Source organism: Lactuca virosa, chromosome 8, assembly GCF_052849685.1.
Source record: "Lactuca virosa cultivar CGN04683 chromosome 8, Lactuca_virosa_CGN04683_v6, whole genome shotgun sequence".
NCBI classification, from domain to species: domain Eukaryota; kingdom Viridiplantae; phylum Streptophyta; class Magnoliopsida; order Asterales; family Asteraceae; genus Lactuca; species Lactuca virosa.
The window spans coordinates 162,806,983-162,820,379 of record NC_136433.1 but is presented as its reverse complement, the minus strand read 5'-3'; the positions used below and the strand labels follow the sequence as shown (position 1 = coordinate 162,820,379).

The window sequence follows — 13,397 nt, the reverse complement described above, 5'->3', positions numbered from 1 at the left end:
TAGCCATATCTTCTATAATCATCAGTGAAAGTCACATAGAAGTGACTTGCATCCCTTGTGGTGGATCTAAAGGGCCCACACACATCTGTGTGTATGAGATCCAATAAACCCTCACCCCTTTCACAAGAACCAGTGAAGGGTGACTTAGTCATCTTTCCAAGTAAACAATACTCGCACGCGTCATCGTCCCTAAGGTCGAAGGACTCCAACACTCCATCCTTTTGGAGTTGGGCTATGCGTTTCTTGTTGACATGTCCAAGACGACAATGCCAAAAGCATGCTTTATCCAAATCATTGGAAGAATCGATATACAACACATCATTTCCTAAATTGTCTACAACCATCACAGTTTCATATATTCCATTACAAGGCAATGCTTCAAAATAGAAAACACCATTAAGAAAAGCATTAATAGAACCTTTTTCATTATCAAACAAAAATCTAAATCCTTGTCTATATAAACCATGAAAAGAAATAATGTTTCTTGCCATTTCTGGCGAATAGAAACAATTATTCAAATCTAGTCCTAATCCACTACTAAGCACTAAAGAGTAAACTCCAATCTTGGTGACAGGCGACGCTCTTCTGTTCCCCATGATCAAGTTTATCTTCCCATGCTCCACATCCCTATTTCTTCTTAGGCCCTGCAAATCAGAACAAATGTGAAAACCACATCCTGTATCAAGAACCCAAGAAATAGCATGCGATGAATTATTAGATTGAATAGTATAAATACCTGCGTAGGATGGTTTTATCATTCCATCCTTGATGTCGTACAGATACTTCGGGCAGCTTCGTTTCCAATTCCCTTTGTCATGGCAGTGATAGCACTCTGCATCCTTTGGGTTTGAGGAGGGTGCAGTGGTACCAGCCTTGGTTCCACTAGAAGAGGTGTCATCATGATACTTTCCCTTGTGGTGGCTCTTGGAAGGAGCCTTCCCCTTCTTACCCTTCCCTTGACCAATAGCCAAGACGGGGGCAGCAGTAGCGGGAGTTGATGCAACAGATTTGTCTTTGAGGTTGCTCTCAGCAGTCCTCAACAAGCCTTGGAGCTTGCTCAAGCTGACCTCCTCTTTGTTCATATGGTAGGTCATTCTGAACTGGTTGAAACAGGGTGGCAAGGAGTGAAGAATGATATCAATCGCCAACTCTTCATCGAAGTTAACATTTAGCTTTAGCAGGCGGTCGACATATCTCTGCATTTTCTGCAGATGAGCAGTGACAGACTCTTCGTCCCTCATCTTCGTTGTGATCATCGAAGTGATGATCTCGTATCTCTCCTGCCTGGCACTCTGGTGGTACCTGTCCAGTAAATCCTGGTGCATCTCATAGGGATAGTTCTCCTCGTAGGACTTTTGGAGTTCTGCAGTCATAGTTGTGAGCATGATGCAATGGACTTTTGTAGCATCTCGCTCGTGGGCCTCAAAGGCAGCGATCTCCTCTAGAGCAGCAGTGTTGACATTCACCTCCTTCAGTTCCTTGTCGAGGACATACTCTTTGTCCTCGTAGCGGGTAACCATTCGAATGTTGCGGATCCAATCATTGAAATTGGTCCTATCTAAGATCACCCTCCTACACAAATTCATGAGTGAGAACGAGCCTGAAGAGGTTGAGCCTGAAACGTTGTTGTTGTTCGAGTTAGACATCTGAAAAGAAAAGAGACAATGTTTGATTAGATAAGAATCCCCAATTAAACACCCAAATGAGAAATTAGGGCTAGGATCCAACAACAAAATTTGCAATTTAGAAGAGGGATGTAGTAATCTAAACAACAAATAATTTGAAGGTAAGTGAATGACGATTCACTAATTTCCACCATGAAAAACGAAAAAGAAATTAAGTTTTAAATGTATTAAAAACTCCTAGATCTTTTGAGATTCATTGAACTTTTCAATGGCATGTTTAAATCTCGATATGCCCTTCAAGTTTGTGACTGGGATACCGAGGATCACAAACAATGTGTGGATAACCATGCAAATGTATATGGTGCCCTCAATGTTATAGTCACCTAATCAATGTGTCGGTTAGCCACACACGCTCCATTGATCTATGACAGACATCGAGTCACCCTTTCCCCCCTTCGCTAGACCCAAATTAGTGTGCCGGTTAACCACACACGCTCCACTAACGTCTTGGCAAGGGTACAAAGTGTAATTTCATGGAATAACATCATTTTCACATTTTTCCTAAAGTAACTAAGATTGGGAATTTTATAAAAACATTTAGTTGCTTTTATAATCATTATACTTTTAATGAGGAATTAGTTGCCCTATCCTACCCGTTCGGCTAACGACCCTCCACCAATCAAGGAAGCGGTGGGTGAGAGTGGACACCCATTAAACTGTCATTTTATAGGTAGCAACCTTATACCCCCCCCCCCTTATAGATCAGTTTCGTGAATGAGGCCTACTAACGGTAAGACTAGCATTTATCTTATACATATATAATAATTATTCTAATAATATTATAATAGTATAGGGTGAATTTTAAACTTGTAAAATTCTAGGGTTTAGAATTTAAATATTTCAAAATTAAACTTTTAATCCAAAAATTTTAATCCCAAACATGAGGGCAAGTTTTGAAACATTTCAAAACTATCTATATCAAAATTCAAATAAACAATTAAACAATTAATTTGGTGATTATCTAATTTTGACCTAATCCATTTTCATGCAAGATAATTGATCAAATAATTCAAATATTTAAGATTTATCAAATAAGACAATAATTATCTAATTAGATGACAAGTATCTTTTATTTTGACACAGATAATCATAAGGAATCAATAAAATTCGGATTTTATTAATTAGAAACAATTATGGTAATTATCCCAAGTCAAAATAAGCCAAAAATCCCGAATTTCCCTCTGTCTGACAGCCCGACTCGCCGAGTCCCCTTTTGGACTCATCGAGTTCATCTGACTCGGCGAGTTCACTTTGGGACTCGACAAGTCTGTCAGGCAAAAGGCCAGAAAATCGATTTTAAGCAAAGGACAAACACACAATGCATCAAATACAATAGAAACCATGCAAGGCTCTGATACCACTTATGGGTTTTGAGCAAAAGAACATTCCTATGTGCACATGCAAAACCCTAAAGCTTTGGATCTAGATTTCTTTATTGTACATGCAAATTTATCCAAAGCTTTTAAACCCTAATCTAGCTTACTATAAAATCGAGATCTACAACTAATACAAGTTTAGATGATTACCTTTTGATAGTAGCAAGAATCTTCAACTTTAAGAGCTTAGTATCACAAGTGTAATACCTCTAATGGCTTACAAACACCAAGGCAAGAAGATGATTGAGAAGAGAGAGAATGGAGGCACAATTTCGGCTATAGGAACTCTAGGGTTTCTTCTTGTAGCCGAAATATGCAGCCCTAGGGGTCCTTAAATAGCTGAGCTGCTAGGGTTTCAGTCAAAACCCTAATTGGATAGCTTAGGCCCTAAGCAGCTCCAAGAACCTTCTGGAATAAGGCCCTTGGACGATTTCTAAGTGGGTTCCCACCTTGAAATCGTCCACTCCCTTAATCCATAAGATCCACAGCCCAAATTCAATTATCTTATAATTGACAATTCCAGTCCCCTTTATTTAATTAATCTCTTTCAACCACAAAATTAATTCTTAATTAATTCTTGACCAATATTAATTAAACAATATGATTTCTCCTTTAATATATTATTCATATAATATATGAATAAACCATAATATCCTCTCTCTCTCCATAAATCATCCTGTCCAGTTGCTTTAGTGAAGGCAACCCAAAAGGACCATGCTACAACCGAGTCAAGTACATACCAAATATAGTTATGGACTTAGACACTAATCCAACAGAGGCTTCACTACGTCGTGCTTCATAGGAAAATCATGCATAAATGGAATAAATCTAATACCTGGAAATCAGGGTGTTACATGTTGAACAAGTATTTGTACGTTGCCTTGACTTGGTATTTCCGGGTCTGAAGCTTGATTGAAACGATTCTTCAGAGTTGATGAGTCTTTTGTTGATTAATTTTGCACACGTGAAGAATAAATAGGAAATATATCTGTTAATTTTGTTAGGAAATAATAATGGTGATGGTTAGGATCCTGATGTATGTTTTGGGATCCCGAGACTCCTTTAAGATTCGGGACCCTGGATAGATTTAAGGATCTTGACCCCTAACAGTAGTGAAGGGTTATGAATAATAAAATAATGGTGTGAGGTCGTGACCAACATTGTACTATTGAGATTAGTCATAAAGCAGAGTACAAATGACAACCACTGACTAATCTAGACAGTCTTGTAGAACACTGGCAGACTTACAATATGTAGGTGTTAATGAACTATACGTTCATTCGGGCAATCTAGCCCCCCCCCCCCCAATGGTTGACTTTGTTAATATATATTGCTAAAGAATCCCAGAAGCAGTATTGTGTACTTGTTGCTTACAGTGATCCGTTAGGGTAGGTCCATTGAGATCATCATTTTAGGATCAGTTTGTGAGAATAACATGTATGGGTAATCGGGTTAATTATTTGGTGTGAAATATATATTTAAAAGACTTAATTATATTATTGTGGATTACCAAAAGGCATTTGGCCTTGCGATAAGGAGTGACTCTCTCAAATAAGAGGTCATGGGTTCATGTCTCACTAGGAGATATAAGTTGTATTTAGGAGTATATTAGTTTGACGGTTCAAAAAAAAATTATTGTGGGTTGCAAACCCTATGCACTCTCCAGACTACCAAGTCTAACCCACACAGTTTGTTTGTATCACAAGTACCGGTAAGAAGGCATTGGAATAAGTGAATGTAATTTGTTGAGTGATAAATGAGATTATGGACATCAGTATAATAAACAGTTGTAAGGCCTGTAATGACTAGTTTATTCTTATACTTTTTTATCAGTTATAACATCCGAGGTTTTAATAGTAATAACAGCAAGACGTTTCTTTAAAAATGTTTTGATACTTATTTATATTAAAAAGTAAAATGTTTTGCGACAATTCTGCATTAATATATTCTTTAAAAAAATACTTTGTTTTAAATAAGCATAAAGAAAAATTTTTATTTGGCGGCGAAAATTAGGGATGTCACATAACATATTATAGATCACTAAACAAATTTTCATAACACAAAACATACTTTCAGACCACTAAACATTTTTGTATATTGGATATTTTGTGGCAACAATGTTATAACTTTCTGTATAAAACTCTAAGATACATATTTTTTAAACATTTGGGTCACTCTCGACTTCTCATTGAAGTTAGTCCATCAGACCATCGAACATTTTTTTGTATATTGACCATCATGTGATAAAAATATCATAACTCACTTTACAAAACTCCAAAAAACTTGTAATAGCTTTCCAAAAATATAAGATTCACGATTTGTGAATAATTTGATACCTTTTGTTGAAGTTGATATAAAAACAAACATATTTTTTTATTAAAAAAAAAAGAAAAAGAAAATCATTCCATCAATATTTAACGGAAGCTTTAACATAGCTAAATGACGGGACTGATTAAGCAAAAATTGAAAACCACATAAACAAAATTAATACAAATTAAAAGACTTTGAACTAAAATGAAATTTAGTCTTTACGCTAAAAGTAATGGCATTAAAGTTTGAGCAAGTTAGCAGTTGTGCCTGATCCCAAATTATTAAATGCTTTGTCTTGTTTCATCAGACACACACAAAAAGAAACAAAAGCTGGTATCATTTTCCTACCAATACACATGTTGTCCCTTTTGTTTTCTGAAGAATATTTTGCATTTTCTCGTAATCATTACGCAAATGTCGTTTTAATACTTTCTCCCGGTCTCTCTACTTTCATATATCGTCCCATTTTTTCCCTTTTAAGTAAATTTCAACAAAAACCAATATAATGGCCGGCCCTTAACATATGTCGGGTGTGCGACCGCACAGGGCCCACATTGTTTGTGAGCCCGATATATATATATATATATATATATATATATATATATATATATATATATATATATATATATATATATATATATATATATATGAGATGTCGAGATTAAAGTAAATAAAAAGCTGGTGGTTGACATGGCAAAGACGATTGACATTCATGGGTTAGGCCCAAGATTGAAACTTGGCACTAGCAATTCAGTTTTTTATTTTTATTATAATTCTTCAGCCTATCCTTTTAATTCAAGCGTAACAAACACGTCATTAGTATCTCATAAGAAATTATCTAAGGTGGTGTTTATTTTTTGTCTGCAGATCTTCGTGGTCTCTTCTGTCTGCGCCGCGCAGACCACGCGCAGACATTAGCATTGGCAGACTGTTTGTTTTTTTGAAGATTGCAGACCTAAAAATGTATGTGCGCCCTCTTCTTGGCGCAGATGTGGACCATAGTCTTCAGACATCTTCTAGCTTTAAAAAAACACATATATCTTCACTTTTTTTAAGTTTTTTTTTATTTATATTTTTTCCAACTTTATTAATGATAAACAATTTGAAAAAAAAATTACAAAACTTAAAAAAAAAAAAACGTTCGACGATATAAACATGATATTTTTGACAAATTTATAAATAAAGTTTTATTACAATAATAGTCGTTGAAGCTGTTTATATAAATATGAAAAAAAAAATCATAATATATTCTTATATTTTTTTGCCAAATTTTGTAAAACATTATTTAATACAGTATCGTCAATTTCCTGAGAAAATATTTATGGTACGTTTTTAATGGATTTAATTGAAAAAATCGAAGTTATTTCGATCCATTTGTGTATCAAATTCTTTGATCCCTAATTATAATGTTTAGTTATAACTTTGCAACCAAAGTTGTTGGTTTTTATCAAATATATACGTTAATTCATACCATTTTTATTTTTATTTTTATACAATAATAGATAAAAGTTGATCTAGATTTGTTAATTATTTATAACAAAGTCATAAAAATATTAAAAAATCACTTTGAAGTTTAAAAAATTCAGTTCATTTAGATTTTAGTTTATTTTAGTAGCCCGCAGATGTTAAAAAAACAAACAGTCTTCTTTTTTCAGACTGCAGACGTTTGATCCACATCTTCTACTGCAGAGGTCTACAGATGTGGTCCGCAGACTGCAGACATTTTGTATCAGAAAAAACAAACAGCACCTAAGTCAAATACATCTTTAATTTAAATTAGTATATAAGTCCAATTAAACTAAGTATATCACATAAATAATTAGTATCTAACACAAACACGCATTTAATTACTATATATGTAAGTCCATAGCTTTTTTTATTTATTTGTTGAGTTTGGGCAATTCGGTAGCAAAGGAAGAACTAAGAACAGGTTCGTTTTTTTTTTTCTCTAATGGTAATATTTATAATTCATAATTATTAGTATTTTTTATAATCATTAGTATTTTTTTTTCTAGTTTACATTGTTATTGGTATTGCTCATTCAACATTTTGATATAGTCAATTAGATTTCTAGAGTTCTTTTATCATAGTTTTAATTTTTATCGAGTATTTGGTTGATTATTGTTATTTTATTTTCAGAAATAATGCCTCCTAAGTATTTATCTGGTAGTCAAAAACGTAAAAAGATAAAAAGAATTGAAGAATCAACAAAGGCTAATAGTGGTTCTCTAGATAAGTTTTTCCAAAAAAAACCTAAAGTTCCTTCTCAAAATCAAAATAATGATGATATTCCTGATAATTTGAGTGTTGATGTCGAAGGAGATCCAATTAATGATGTTAATGTTGATAATGTTAATTTCGATGGAGATCGTGTTGATGTTGATGATGGTAATGATGATGGTGATGACATTGAAGATGATGGTGATGATGATGATGATGATGATGATGTTAATGTTAATGTTAATAGTGATAATGTTGACATATTCGATCCAAGAAATTGGGATGCACTAAGCACAGACATGGTGAAACGTTTGGTAGAGAAAGGTCCTAAAAGGGATAATACTATTGATAAGGGTCCACCTGATAGATTTTCTAGATGGTTTTCTGCAACTATGTATACTAGAACTCTGCCAAATAAACAAACATGTGACAGAGAATGGCTAGTATACTCGAAAGAGCTTGATAAAGTTTTTTGTTTTTGTTGTAAAATATTTAGAAAAGGGATCCCGAAAGGTCAATTGGATAGTGAAGGTTATGCAGATTGGCAACATCTTAGTACAAGACTTAAAGAGCATGAAGTTGGTTTAGATCATCTCACAAATTTAGCTACTTGGTTTGAAATGCGTGAAAGATTGAAAGTTAATGAAACAATTGATAAAGTGGTGTATGATCAATTTAAGAAAGAAAGGGAGCATTGGAAACAAGTACTATTGAGGATTATTGCACTAGTGAAATATCTGGCTAAATATAATTTAGCATTTCGTGGAACAAATGAAAAATTATATCAAAAGAGTAATGTAAACTTTCTTGGAGCGATTGATATGTTTGAAGAGTTTGACCTGGTTTTGAAAGAGCATGTGCGGCGGATCAAAAATGATGAGATCCATGTACATTATCTTGGCCACAAGATCCAAAATGAAGTGATACTTTTACTAGCTGATGAAATTAAACGAGAAATCATTAAAAAGGTAAAGGAAGCAAAATATTACTCTATCATACTTGATTGTACCCCTGATACAAGTCACCAAGAACAAATGTCTTTGATAGTGAGGTATGTAAATTTCTCCTCCAATGATGTTACTGTTGAAGAATCCTTTTTAGGTTTTTTGAATGTTAATGATACCACGAGTAAAGGGCTCTTTGATATTACACACGATGAATTAAAATCTCTTGGTCTTGATATTGATGATATGCGGGGGCAAGGGTATGACAATGGATCAAACATGAGAGGAAAACATCAAGGAGTTCAAAAGAGATTTTTGGACATAAATTCTAGAGCATTTTATACTCCATGTGGTTGTCATAGTCTTAATCTTGCACTGTGTGACATGGCTAACAGTTGTAGTAAAGCTAGAGATTTTTTTGGAGTCATACAACGAGTATATACAATATTTTCCAATTCTACTAAGAGGTGGCAAATTCTGAAAGAGAATATCAAAGGTTTGACTCCAAAGTCATTGTCTGCCACTCGGTGGGAAAGTCGTGTTGATAGTGTGAAGGCTATTAGACAACAACTTCCGGATTTAAGAGAAGCTTTACTTGAAGTTGCGGAAAAAGACAATGATGCTAAAATCCAAAGTGAAGCTAAATCGCTAGCAAATAATGAGCTTGGTGGATTTGAGTTTTTGGTATTGATAGTCATTTGGTATCAAATATTGTACATGGTGAACTTAGTTAGCAAAAAATTACAATCAAAAGATATGCTTCTCGATGTTGCTATTAACGAAGTGAATATGCTAATTGAGTACTTCAAGGAGTTTAGAGAAATAGGGTTCTCCAAGGCGATTGATGATGCGAAGGAACTTTCCGTTGAAATGAATATTGATCCGGTATTCTCTCAAAAGTGGTCGGTTAGTAGAAAAAAACAATTTGATGAGAATTCAAGTGATCAAGATGTTGTATTTTCAGTCGAGGAGAATTTTAAAGTTAATTACTTTTTAGATATTGTTGATCAAGCGAGTGCTTCTCTTAAAACAAGATTTCAACAATACAAAGAGTATGAAAATATTTTTGGTTTCTTGTTTCCAAAAAAATTGAAGGAATTTGATGACAAAGATCTCAAGTCATGTTGTAGCCGTCTCGAAGCCGCACTTAAGTCTGGTGAACAATCAGATATCGATTCTCATGAACTTTATATGGAGTTAAAGCTGCTTGATATGTTCTTACCGAGTGAAATTACGAGCCCTATTGATGTTTTAAAATATATGAAAAAAGTCGATTGTTTTCCTAATGCAATTATTGCCTACAAAATCTTGTTGACTATTCCTGTAACGGTCGCGTCTACAGAAAGAAGTTTTTCAAAGCTAAAGTTGTTGAAGTCCTACCTAAGGTCCACAATGTCACAAGAAAGACTTAATGGATTGGCGATAATAGCTATTGAGAACGTTATATTGGAGACTATTGATTATGAAGAGTTGGTGAACAATTTTGCTTCCAAGAATGCTAGGAGAGTCTCGCGATTCATGTAGTTGTCTAAGATTATCTATTGTATGATCGTTCTTTTGATTTGCTTCATATTATAACAATTATGAAATAATTAATGAATTTTTGGTATATATAAAAAATAAATATATATTTAGGGGCCCATTTTTTAGTTTCGCACCGGGCCCTTAAAATCAACGGACCGGCCTTGATGTTATTTTACTGAATTCGGAAATCAACTTTAGTAGTCTTGTTGGTAGTTTGTTCCAACTTTAGTCATCTATTTAAATTTGTCATCGATCAATTAAGTTACTTTCAGATTGCTATTTTATCATTTTTATTCAAATAATTTGTATTATTATTATTTTATTGTATTTTTTAATTTTATTACTAAAGATTCAAAATCCTTCATCATCCAAATAATTTGTATTATTATTATTTTATTGTATTTTTTTATTTTATTATTAAAGATTCAAAATCCTTCATTATCTTTGTTATTCTCCTTCTATCACCGTCTTCATCGACTTTTCCCTTTATATATCACTACACTATACTCTCTAACGAAGATGAAGAAATGATTGTATGGTTTGTGAAAGATAACTGAATGGCATAACAACAAAAGGTGCCAAAGAGTACAACTATACACAACACAATGGGTTGGACCTTTATATACATACGGCTCTGGAGAGTGGTCACAACCAACCAACCAATCGAAAAACTGATGTCATCTCTGTCTCATGGCAGCTTCACCACCAACTCACTAGACATTAGAAATGGTTACTACTAACAATATTTTTTTTTATTTTTTGTAACATTATATTAAATAAATAACATAATTTATAACATAAATAAAAATTTTTATTTTTTTTATTTTTTGTAACATTATATTAAATAAGAAACATAATTTATAACATAAATTTTTTGAAAACACAAAAAAATAAAACCACATTTCGTTAATTAAAAACATAGAAATTTAAAACCTAAATTATTAAAATAAACATAAAACATAACAAATAAAACATAACACTACTTAAAAAAACATAAAAATTTAAAACATAAAAATCATAGACAAATAATACTCGTCATCGTCACCGTCCTCATCCGCTTCATCGTCACCGTCCGCATCCGCCTCGTCGTCATTGCCCCCATCCTCATCGTCATTTCTCCCTTGGAATTGTTTTTCCCATAAGTGCTTGGTCAAATCGTGGCGTATATTATGATGTGGTTCACAGTTTTGTGTTTCCAAAATCCTAGAGAAGTATGTCGGGCTGCCAACTTGTATTATTGCAGGTGGATTAAGTATATCGTTCCCGGTATATGAACAAATAGTTCTGCCCTCTTCTTCTATTATCATGTTATATAAAGTAACACAAGCAGTCAACACCGTCGTTAGTTTTGCCCTATCCCATGTTCGTGTCGGATGTTTGATTATGTGCCACTTTTGTTTTAAGACTCCAAACGCTCGTTCCACATCCTTCCGTGCAGATTCCTATGCTAACTTGAACAATTTTCATTTTCATTGGCTGGAAATGAATATGACTTGAAAATTGTAGCATACTCTGGATATATCCCATCACCTAGGTAATACCCATACTTATATTCATTTCCATTCACAACGTATGACATGTCTGGTGCTTTACCCTGCAAAATATTGTTAAATAACGGAGACGCTTGAAGCACATTCAGTTCATATTGTTGGACCCCGCCATACCAAAGAATGCATATCAAAACCATAGGTCATGTGAAACAACCGCCTCTAATATAACAGTCGGGATCACCTCATGATCACCTTGCGTGAATTGACCATGTCACGCATTGGAACAATTTTTCCACTCCCAATGTGTACAATCAATACTACCAAGCATCCCTGGAAAACCATATTTAGCTTGATGTGCGGCATACAACTGTTTGACATTACTTTTAGTTGGATGTCGCAAGTATATGTCACGGTAAAGCTCTATAACATACTCACAGAAAAGATATGTACATTTTCGACCCGTCCTCTCAAACATTTTCAAATACTCATCTGATGCATTTGTGGTTATGCCATATCCCAATTGTCTAAGAGCGGTCGTACATTTTTTTATTATAGTAAAATCACATTTACCTCTAGCATCCCATCGTAATTGGAAACACTCATAATTACGTTCCAAATCTCTTGCTATACGTAAAAATAAATTTCTACTAATACAAAAACGTTCTTCAAATTTCGATAGATCATATAAAGTATCAAGGGCAAAATAATCATGTACCAAAAGTTCATTTTCCGCCTCTCGATCCCGGTGATCCACTTTCTATGCTTCTTCTCGCTGTGTGAACTTTCTCCTCTCTCACGAACCATGTCTTGTGCCGCAGACAATAGTGTGTGCAATACCAACTCGTCATCAGAATCATCATCCATTTTTTTGCTGAGTGTGTGTGTTTGATTTGAAAGAGTTTGTGTGTTTTGTTTTGAAAAATATATGTAAAATGGATGTATATATAGAGAGAGTAAATTAAAATTAAAAAACATATTTTTTTTATTAAATGCTTTCAAATGGTCGAAAATTGACCAGCCGATCAGCTTGTTCTTCTTCTTCTGTCCTCATCTTCACGCCACAACCAACCCACCATAAATGCGGGTGGTGTTCACGAGTGGAGAGGCCCTCCACGTAAGCATCTCACACGTGGAGACCTCTCCACTCCGGGTAGCCTAAATAATTTATTACGCCCCCTCAATCTGTTGGGGATACAACTGACAGATTGTTTCTGTAACGCCCGGTTCCTGGTACATATTTAAATAAGAATTATTCATATTTTCTAAGGGACTTGACGAGTTGGAGGCTCCAAACTCATCGAGTAGGAATCGGATATGTTGGACGCGGGACATGGAGTCTACCCGACGAGTCGAGGAGCCTCGAATCGACGAGTAGGTCTGCCAGAGTGAAACCCTAATTTTCAGGGTTTGCACCCTATTTGAACACTTTAACACCCCCATTATGGCCTCCCTCATCGCCTCCCTTAGTCCAGAAAACCCTAATTCGAAACCCTAACCCACTTTGAGTGTTCTTGAGCGACTGTTGTGTGTTTTTGGTGGTTTTGAAGCTTGAAAAGGAAGAGGAAGCTTGGGAGCTCAAGAGGAAGCAAGTAGATCCAGAGGTTGTGTTCCATTTCCAGCTCATTTGAGGTATAAAGTTTATACCTTGTCCATTCATCTATTAGATCTCTCCTTGGAGTAGTTTAGGGCTTTAAGGAGCCATTTTTGGAACCATTCATGGATTCAAACATGTTTTGGGGTATTGACTTTAGATCTAGAGACTTTAAGGGACTCCATGGAATAAAGGTGCCAACTTTATGGCCATGGGAGTCCCATGCATCCTATGAACCACTTTTTAGGGATTTTTGA

At 34.6% G+C, this 13,397-nt stretch overlaps 1 protein-coding gene across 1 annotated transcript; it reads left to right on the top strand.

The window, feature by feature from the left end:
• Positions 1–7,515: 7,515 nt before the first annotated feature.
• Positions 7,516–10,059, top strand: LOC145131021 (uncharacterized). The gene is made up of 3 exons (XM_079065758.1): positions 7,516–8,017; positions 8,132–9,303; positions 9,346–10,059. The coding sequence occupies exons 1-3, from the start codon at positions 7,516–7,518 to the stop codon at positions 10,057–10,059; spliced, it is 2,388 nt and encodes a 795-aa protein (XP_078921884.1).
• Positions 10,060–13,397: the final 3,338 nt, after the last annotated feature.

What these genes read in the sequence shown, in the direction of transcription:
- LOC145131021 (XM_079065758.1), top strand. Translation starts at nt 7,516, where the DNA reads ATGCCTCCTAAGTATTTATCTGGTAGTCAAAAACGTAAAAAGATAAAA. An exon ending in TCTGCCAAATAAACAAACAT is followed by an intron (nt 8,018 to 8,131) that starts GTGACAGAGAAT and finishes AAGGTTATGCAG; the next exon opens with ATTGGCAACATCTTAGTACA. An exon ending in CAAAAGATATGCTTCTCGAT is followed by an intron (nt 9,304 to 9,345) that starts GTTGCTATTAAC and finishes GAGTACTTCAAG; the next exon opens with GAGTTTAGAGAAATAGGGTT.